Source organism: Onychostruthus taczanowskii, unplaced genomic scaffold, assembly GCF_017590055.1.
Source record: "Onychostruthus taczanowskii isolate IOZ18803 unplaced genomic scaffold, ASM1759005v1 scaffold331, whole genome shotgun sequence".
Taxonomy (NCBI): Eukaryota; Metazoa; Chordata; class Aves; order Passeriformes; family Passeridae; genus Onychostruthus; species Onychostruthus taczanowskii.
Genome location: NW_024500695.1, coordinates 44,002 through 53,382, shown reverse-complemented (window position 1 = coordinate 53,382; position 9,381 = coordinate 44,002). Strand labels below are relative to the sequence as shown.

General features: G+C 64.5%; 2 protein-coding genes across 2 annotated transcripts in view; one reads left to right on the top strand and one right to left on the bottom strand.

Moving 5' to 3' along the window:
* The first annotated feature begins 1,724 nt into the window (after positions 1–1,724).
* Positions 1,725–2,919, top strand: LOC121339160 (basic proline-rich protein-like). Its single transcript, XM_041410757.1, has 2 exons — positions 1,725–2,072; positions 2,163–2,919. Exons 1-2 carry the CDS (start codon positions 1,755–1,757, stop codon positions 2,715–2,717), a joined length of 873 nt encoding a protein of 290 aa, XP_041266691.1. The 5' UTR covers positions 1,725–1,754; the 3' UTR covers positions 2,718–2,919.
* Positions 2,920–5,779: 2,860 nt separating this feature from the next.
* Positions 5,780–9,381, bottom strand: part of CACNA1A (calcium voltage-gated channel subunit alpha1 A) — a gene marked incomplete at its 5' end in the record, with an annotated part of 47,579 nt that continues 43,977 nt past the window's right edge. Inside the window, 2 exons of the mRNA XM_041410759.1 lie at positions 5,780–5,919; positions 8,460–8,718. Of these exons, the coding sequence (XP_041266693.1) occupies positions 5,780–5,919; positions 8,460–8,718 (399 nt within the window). The remainder of the gene's footprint in view (positions 5,920–8,459; positions 8,719–9,381) is intronic.

Sequence of the window (9,381 nt, the reverse complement as noted above, 5' to 3'; positions counted from 1 at the left end):
CGAGCCCCCCCCCCCGACGCTGGAGGTTGCACATGAACTGCTGTTGGGCGCGAGGGAGCGTGTGAATAGTGAAAATAAACACAGAGTTTGTAACAGCCGCGCCCCCCGACCCCCAAAAACGGCCCCGGGGGCTGGGAAAATGGGGGGGGGTCGTGAAAACCCCGGGGAGGGGCGCGCAGGGAAGGCTCCGCCTCTTTTTGCCCTTATATGGGCATGCGGAAGCAGGTTCCCGTCTTTCTGCCGCGCGTGGCTCCGCCCCCTTCCCGTGGCGTCAGCGTTGCCTTATATGGGCATGGAAGTGGCGGGGGCGGGGATCCCCGGGTTGGGGAGGGGGGCACGGGGAGCCCCAAAAACACAAATGGGGGGGCACAGAGACCCCCAAAACAGGGGAGGGGGCTCAGGGACCCCTCCCCAAATGTGGGGGGACACAGAGACCCCTCCCCAAATACACAGAGGGGTACAGAGACCCCTCCCCAAATATGGGGGGACACAGGGACCCCTCCCCAAATACACGGGGGGGTACAGAGACCCCTCAACACATGGGGGGGCACAGAGACCCCTCCCCAAAAACAAATGGGAGGGGCACAGGGACCCCTTCCCAAACATGGGGGGGTACAGGGGCCCCTCCCCAAAATCATAGAGGGTCACAGGGACCCCTCCTCAAAGACATGGAGGGGCGCAGGGACCGGCCGAAACAAACGGGAGGGGCACAGAGACCCCTCCCCAAATATGGGGGGACACAGGGACCCCTCCCCATATACACGGGGGGGGTACAGAGACCCCTCCTCAAATATGGGGGGGGCACAGGGATTCCTCCCCAAATATGGGGGGACACAGGGACCCCTCCCCAAATACACGGGGAGGTACAGGGACCCCCGAAACACACGGGAGGGGCACAGAGACCCCTCCCCAAAAACAAATGGGAGGGGCACAGGGACCCCTTCCCAAACATGGCGGGGTACAGGGGCCCCTCCCCAAAATCATAGAGGGTCACAGGGACCCCTCCTCAAAGACATGGAGGGGCGCAGGCACCGGCCGAAACAAACGGGAGGGGCACAGAGACCCCTCCCCAAAAACAAATGGGAGGGGCACAGGGACCCCTTCCCAAACATGGCGGGGTACAGGGGCCCCTCCCCAAAATCATAGAGGGTCACAGGGACCCCTCCTCAAAGACATGGAGGGGCGCAGGCACCGGCCGAAACAAACGGGAGGGGCACAGAGACCCCTCCCCAAAAACAAATGGGAGGGGCACAGGGACCCCTTCCCAAACATGGCGGGGTACAGGGGCCCCTCCCCAAAATCATAGAGGGTCACAGGGACCCCTCCTCAAAGACATGGAGGGGCGCAGGCACCGGCCGAAACAAACGGGAGGGGCACAGAGACCCCTCCCCAAAAACAAATGGGAGGGGCACAGGGACCCCTTCCCAAACATGGCGGGGTACAGGGGCCCCTCCCCAAAATCATAGAGGGTCACAGGGACCCCTCCTCAAAGACATGGAGGGGCGCAGGCACCGGCCGAAACAAACGGGAGGGGCACAGAGACCCCTCCCCAAAAACAAATGGGAGGGGCACAGGGACCCCTTCCCAAACATGGCGGGGTACAGGGGCCCCTCCCCAAAATCATAGAGGGTCACAGGGACCCCTCCTCAAAGGCCCGGGGCCGGATGCGGTGGCGGGGGGGAGCACGGGGGGGTCAGGGCGGTACAAAAAGCGCGGCGGGGCCGGAGCGGGGCAGTCCCGGTGCCGCCGCCGCCATGGAGGAGGCGCAGCGGCTGCTGACGGTGTCGGTGTGGAAGCTTTACCGGTGCCGGGTGCGGCGGGGCGGCCTCCGCCTGCACCGGAGCCTGCAGCTCTCGCTGCTCGTTCGAGCCGCTCGACACCGGTACCTGAGCGCCCGAGCGGCCGCCGAGAGCCTGCCGGGACCGGAGCTTCCCGGGGCGGCGGGGAGCGGAGTGATCCCGGGACCGGAGATTGCCGGGGCGGCGGGGAGCGGAGTGATCCCGGGACCGGAGATTGCCGGGGCGGCGGTGAACGGAGGGATCCCGGGACCGGAGATTGCCGGGGCGGCGGTGGTGAACGGAGCGATCCCGGGACCGGAGATTGCCGGGGCGGCGGAGAGAGGAGCGATCCCGGGACCGGAGCTTCCCGAGGCGGCGGCGGAGAACGGAGTGATCCCGGGACCGGAGATTCCCGGGGCGGCGGAAACCGGAGCGACCCCCGGAGCGGGTGGCGGCCCGAGCGGGGACCCCCGGTGCCCGAACCCACCGAGCGCGGACCGAGCGACCCCCCGGACCGAGCAGGAATGGGGGAACCCCCTCCGGGACTGCACCGGGGACCACCGGAACCCACCGGGCGGAGCCCCCCGCAGTGAATGGCACCGGGGATGCCCCCCCGGGCGACCGAGCGAGGACCCCTCGAGCGCCGCGAACCGGAACCGGGACCCCCCACCGACCGCGGATCCCCGTCCCACCCCGGACCCGGTGAACCGGGACCCCCTGCCCGCTGCCCCCGGCGCTCCCCGGCCCACCGGAGCCCCCCGGGCCGGGCAGAAGCGGCGCAGCAGCGGCTCGGCGGGGCCGGCCCGGGGCCCGGTACCGAGCAAACGGGCGCGGTTGGAGGCGGAGGCGCCGCCGCTGCCCCCGGGGCCGCCCGGGCGCTGCTCGGGGCCGCCCGCGGCCGCTTTCGGTTTTCTGGTCCGCGCCGTGGGGGCGTGCTGAGCCCTCCGGGGACCCCCGGGACACGGAACTTAACGGGGATCCCCCCCGGACACGCGGAGATTAACGGGGATCCCCCCCGGACACACGAAGATTAACGGGGAACCCCCCCGGGACACGGAACTTAACGGGGATCCCCCCCGGACACGCGGAACCGGTTCTGGATCCCCCCGGGACACACGGAACTTAACGGGGAACCCCCCCGGGACACACGGAACTTAACGGGAACCCCCCCGGGACACACGGAAATTNNNNGGGGGATCCCGGGGTTGGGGAGGGGGGCACGGGGAGCCCCAAAAACACAAATGGGGGGGGCACAGAGACCCCCAAAACAGGGGAGGGGGCTCAGGGACCCCTCCCCAAATGTGGGGGGACACAGAGACCCCTCCCCAAATACACAGAGGGGTACAGAGACCCCTCCCCAAATATGGGGGGACACAGGGACCCCTCCCCAAATACACAGAGGGGTACAGAGACCCCTCCCCAAATATGGGGGGACACAGGGACCCCTCCCCAAATACACAGAGGGGTACAGAGACCCCTCCCCAAATATGGGGGGACACAGGGACCCCTCCCCAAATACACAGAGGGGTACAGAGACCCCTCCCCAAATATGGGGGGACACAGAGACCCCTCCCCAAATACACAGAGGGGTACAGAGACCCCTCCCCAAATATGGGGGGACACAGGGACCCCTCCCCAAATACACGGGGGGGTACAGAGACCCCTCAACACATGGGGGGGCACAGAGACCCCTCCCCAAAAACAAATGGGAGGGGCACAGGGACCCCTTCCCAAACATGGCGGGGTACAGGGGCCCCTCCCCAAAATCATAGAGGGTCACAGGGACCCCTCCTCAAAGACATGGAGGGGCGCAGGCACCGGCCGAAACAAACGGGAGGGGCACAGAGACCCCTCCCCAAAATCATGGAGGGCACAGAGACCGGACCCCTCCTCAAAGACATGGAGGGGCGCAGGCACCGGCCGAAACAAACGGGAGGGGCACAGAGACCCCTCCCCAAAATCATGGAGGGCACAGAGACCCCCTCCCCAAAAACAAATGTGGGACATAGGGACCCCTCTACCGGAGATTGCCGGGGCGGCGGGGAGCGGAGTGATCCCGGGACCGGAGATTGCCGGGGCGGCGGGGAGCGGAGTGATCCCGGGACCGGAGATTCCCGGGGCGGCGGTGAACGGAGCGATCCCGGGACCGGAGATTGCCGGGGCGGCGGAGAGAGGAGCGATCCCGGGACCGGAGCTTCCCGAGGCGGCGGCGGAGAACGGAGCGATCCCGGGACCGGAGATTCCCGGGGCGGCGGAAACCGGAGCGACCCCCGGAGCGGGTGGCGGCCCGAGCGGGGACCCCCGGTGCCCGAACCCACCGAGCGCGGACAGAACGACCCCCCGGACCGAGCAGGAATGGGGGAACCCCCTCCGGGACTGCACCGGGGACCACCGGAACCCACCGGGCGGAGCCCCCCGCAGTGAATGGCACCGGGGATGCCCCCCCGGGCGACCGAGCGAGGACCCCTCGAGCGCCGCGAACCGGAACCGGGACCCCCCACCGACCGCGGATCCCCGTCCCACCCCGGACCCGGTGAACCGGGACCCCCTGCCCGCTGCCCCCGGCGCTCCCCGGCCCACCGGAGCCCCCCGGGCCGGGCAGAAGCGGCGCAGCAGCGGCTCGGCGGGGCCGGCCCGGGGCCCGGTACCGAGCAAACGGGCGCGGTTGGAGGCGGAGGCGCCGCCGCTGCCCCCGGGGCCGCCCGGGCGCTGCTCGGGGCCGCCCGCGGCCGCTTTCGGTTTCCTGGTCCGCGCCGTGGGGGCGTGCTGAGCCCTCCGGGGACCCCCGGGACACGGAACTTAACGGGGATCCCCCCCGGACACGCGGAGATTAACGGGGATCCCCCCCGGACACACGAAGATTAACGGGGAACCCCCCCGGGACACGGAACTTAACGGGGATCCCCCCCGGACACGCGGAGATTAACGGGGATCCCCCCCGGACACGCGGAGATTAACGGGGATCCCCCCCCCGGACACGCGGAGATTAACGGGGATCCTCCCCCGGACACGCGGAACCGGTTCTGGAACCCCCCGGGACACACGGAACTTAACGGGGATTCCCCCCGGGACACACGGACATTAACGGGAACCCCCCCCCGGACACACGGAACCGGTTCTGGGTCCCCCTGGGACACGCGGATCCGGTTCTGGACGCCCCCGGACCCTCGGAACTGGAACGGGGATCCCCCAAACTGGCGCGGGGCCCCCCCGGTGGACCGGAACCGGACACGGCCGGACTCCCGGGGCTCCCGGTGTGACCCCTCCCCCCTCACCCCCCCCATCCCGCGCTTCGGGGGGCTCCAGGCTGGCCCTGCCCCCCCCTCCCCGTGCCCCCCCCGCGATCCCGGGAAGGAGCGAGACGGGCTCGATCCAAAATTCCTTTTTTTTTTAATGGTTCTGGTTTGGGGCTGTTCGGGTTCGGGTTCGGTTTTTTGTTTGTTTGTTTTTCTTTCTTTTTTTTTTTTTTTTCTTTTTTTTGCCTTTTTTTGTCTTTGATCTTTTTTATTTTCGGTAACTCGGTTCATGCAATGGCGGCGGCCCCGGTTCCGCCGCCTCCGTGCCTTGGGCCGGGGGGGGGCCGGTGCCCGTTCCCGGTGTTCCCGGTGCCCGTTCCCGGTGTTCCCGGTGTTCCCGGTGCCCGGTGCCGGTTCCCGGTCCCGGTGTCCGTTCCCGGTTTTCCCGGTGCTCCCGGTATTCCCGGTGTTCCCGCCGTTCCCGGTGGCGGTACCCGGTACCCGCTGCCCATCCCGGAGCCTCCCGGGCTCCGCTCCCATCCCGGCGGCTCCTCCCGGAGCCGGGGGCTCCCCCCGCCCATGGGGAGCTTCGGGGGGGTCCCGGGGGGGGGGGTCCCCGGGGCCGCCCCCCCCGCGGCGGCTCCTCCAGATGATAAAACTCATCCAAACCCCCGGGAGCGGGCGGGGTGGGGGGCGACTTCCACCCCCCCGGCCGCGACACGCTGTCGCGATATATCGGGCCACGACACGTCGCGGGAGGCGCCGCTAGCAGCAGTCATCGTCCGTCTCGCTGTAGGGGTCGCGCAGACCGGGCCGCCCCTTGCCGGTGCCGCCGTGGCCCGGGTAGTACCCGTTGGGCAGCCGCCGCCCGGGCCGGGGGGGGGACGGGCCGCCCCCGCCGGGGTCTGGGGGGATTTGGTGTTGGTTTTGGGGGGGTTGCCTTGGGTTTTGGGGTTCACCTGGGATGTGGGGTCACCGGCGGGGTTTTGGGGGTCCCCTTGAGGTGTTTTTGGGGGGAGGGGTCTTTGGGGAGGTTTTGATATCATTGGATTTTGGGAATCCCCAAAAATTTGGGATTTGAAGAGTTCTGGGGGGATTTGATGTTGGGTTTTTTGGGGTTTTTTTTGGAGGGGGGGGTTCATCTAAGAGTACACTACCCTGTTGAAGTTGTAGACTCCAACAATTTGTTCTGGATAACCAATGCATCCTTGCTCTAGAAAGAATTTGCAAGTATGACAATGGCAAGGGCTAGGGACTGCTATCTTACTGTTTTCTGCTTCTTGCATGACCAAAAATGAGATACTTCAGTAGAAATATCTCAGAGTTTGCTTCCAAATGACAAACTAGTACTACAGGAGGAAGATTTTTTTTGTTTGTTCTAAGATTCTTTTATACAGCTCACAGAAATGTCACTACTTCCTGGACATGACCACTGTAAGCCATCCTTGTCTAAGTCACCACCATCCTCTTTAAGCATTGGCAGAACCACTAAGTTGTTCCAGTGAAACTGGGTGGTTAACATAACGTGCTTCCCTCCCAAAACTGTCCAAGGAAGAAGAGCCCAGATTGCACTGACAGTGCCGCAGCTCTTTGCTAATATCTCAGCTATTCCTGGTGAAGAAGGGCAGTGTTCTGAGCCAGGGGCATGACTAGATGACACCCAGAGGTGCCTTCCAACTTTTGTGCCTATATAGAACACACGGTTCGTTCTGCTGAGGATCCTGCTGGAAAGAGCTGTCTGCAGATTCCTCTTTGCCGGTGCCTTCGGAGAGCCACTGCATGTCAGCTGCTGAGCAACTGCAACAACAGGGAAAGCTGCAACTGGCCCTGCCCAGGTGTAAAGATTTTGCATCTACAGGGAGTTAGCCAGCTGCTTGTGCTGGCTCTGGCTGGGGTGCAATTAATTTTCTTCACAGCAGCTAGCACAGGGCTACATTTTGGATTTGTGCTGGGAAGTGCTGCTAATGCAGGGATGTTCCTGTGATTGCTGAGCATAAGCAGCATCGAGGCCTTTTCTGCTCTTCACGAGCTGAGAGGGGACACAGGTAGAAGAGCTGGCCCCAGTTATCCAAGGAATATTGCAGACCATACAGCACCATGCTCAGCAGTAAAATGAGAGGGAATGCTGGCAGACACTGCTCCAGGACAAGATGGCATCAGTCAGCTGCTCATTCACATCACTTGTTGTTCTTGGGTTTTATTTCTCTCTCTTTGTTTTTCATTGCAGTATCATTGTTGCTATTACTATTGTTACTTCAGTTACTAAACAACTCATATCTCAACCCATGAGTTTTCTAAATTTCACCCTTCCAATTCAGTTCCTTTATTCTGCGGCAGCACAGAAGTCAGGAAGTGCCTGTGTGGTGCTTAGTTGCTGGCCAAGGTTGTCACCGTGTGGGGGGGGATAGGGGGAGGGGTTGGGGATTTGGGGAATTTTCCGAAAATTGGGGATTTTGGGGAGGTCTGGGGGGATTTGGTGTTGGTTTTGGGGGGGTTGCCTTGGGTTTTGGGGTTCACCTGGGATGTGGGGTCACCGGCGGGGTTTTGGGGGTCCCCTTGAGGTGTTTTTGGGGGGAGGGGTCTTTGGGGAGCTTTTGATATCACTGGATTTTGGGAATCCCCAAAAATTTGGGATTTGAAGAGTTCTGGGGGGATTTGATGTTGGGCTTTTTGGTGTTTTTTTTTGAGGGGGGGGTTGCCTTGGATTTTGGGGTTCCGCTGGGATTTTGGGGTTCCCTTGGGATGTGGGATCCCTGGGGGGGTCCTTGTGGAGGTTTTTGGGTGGTTTTTTTTGTGAAAGTTTTGATATCCTTGGGGGGGTTTTGGGAATCCCCAAAAATCGGGGATTTGAGGAGTTCTGGGGGGATTTGGGGATTTTTTGGGGGTTGCCTTGGATTTTGGGAGTTCCCCCGGGATTTTGGGGCTCCCATGGAATGTGGGGTCACTGACGGGGTCTTGGGGGTCCCCTTGAGGCGGTTTTTGGGGGATTTTGGGGGGGGTTTTGATCTCCTTGGGACATTTTTTAAATCATTGGGGGATTTGAGGAATTCTAGGGGGATTTGGCGATTTTTTGGGGGTTGCCCTGGATTTTGGGGCTCCCCCGGGATTTTGGGGCTCCCCCGGGATTTTGGGGCTCCCCTGGGCTGTGGGGTCACTGACGGGGTCTTGGGGGTCCCCTTGAGGCGGTTTTTGGGGGGGTTTTGATCTCCTTGGGGCATTTTTTGAATCCTTGGCGGATTTGAGGACACTTTGGGGGTGCTTTGGGGGCTGCTTGGAGGTGCAGTTTGGGGACACTTTGGGGACAGTTTGGTGGCACTTTGGGGACAGTTTGGTGGCAGTTTAGGGGGTTTTGGGGTGGTTTGGGGGGATTTGGGGGTGCTGTGGTGTCACTTTGGGGACACGGGGCGGGGTGGGGATGTCCCCGCGGGTGACACGGGGGTCGCACCTGTGTCGCCGTCCGTGTAGCGGCTGAGCGAGCGCTCGGAGGCGCGGTGGCCGCGGTGGCCGCGGTGGCGGGGGGGGTGGCGCTGGGCGTCCTCGGGGGGGGGGACGCGCTCCAGGGAGAAATCGTCCAGGCGGACGCCGCGGGCGCGGGGCTGGCCCAGCAGCGAGGCCGAGCGCTTGATGGGGCTCGAGTCCGCGATGGTCTGCGCGACACGGCGGGTGGCACCGGGGACGGCGGGGGACAGCGGGGGACAACGGGGGACAGGGACCGGGGGGCACCGGGGGACAACGGGGGGACACCGGGGGACAATGGGAGACAGGGGCCGGGGGGCACCGGGGAGAACGGGGGACACCGGGACACGGGCCAGGGATGGCACCGGGGGACAATGGGGGACACGGGCCGGGGGACACCAGGGGTGGCACCGAGGGACAGCGGAGCCGGGGGGCTCCGGGGATGGGGGCTCGGAGGGGGCGTTACCTGAGTGGGGCGGGGCTGGCGAGCTCCAGGGTGGGGTCACTTGTGTCCCCTCCCCAGGTGTGTCCCCTCGGCCCCGGATCTGTCCCCACGCCCCCCGCCCCTTCCCCGGTGGGTGGCGCTGGGCCGGGAGGGACGCGGTGTTGTCACCGTGTTCACATTGTCACCGTGTCCCCACTGTGTGTCCCCACTGTCACCGTGTCCTTGCTGTGTGTCCCCACTGTCACCGTGTCCCCACTGTCACCCAGATCTCCCGTCCCGCTGCTCTAAACATTGAGCTGCTGCTGAGGGGGACAGGGACAGGGGGACAAGGGGACAGAAGGACAGGGGGACAAGGGCGCTGCTCCTCGCTGACGAGGTGTCCTCAGGGGGTGACACAGAGGGGACAAAGTGTGGGGAGGAGGACACAGGGACAGTCGCGGGGGGGGCCAGTGGAGGGTCAGTGGGG

Excerpts from the sequence above, each read along its gene's own strand:
- LOC121339160 (XM_041410757.1), top strand. The coding sequence starts at position 1,755 with ATGGAGGAGGCGCAGCGGCTGCTGACGGTGTCGGTGTGGAAGCTTTAC. Across the intron at positions 2,073-2,162 it reads AGATTGCCGGGGCGGCGGTG|AACGGAGTGATCCCGGGACC; the intron begins GTGAACGGAGCG and ends GCGGCGGCGGAG.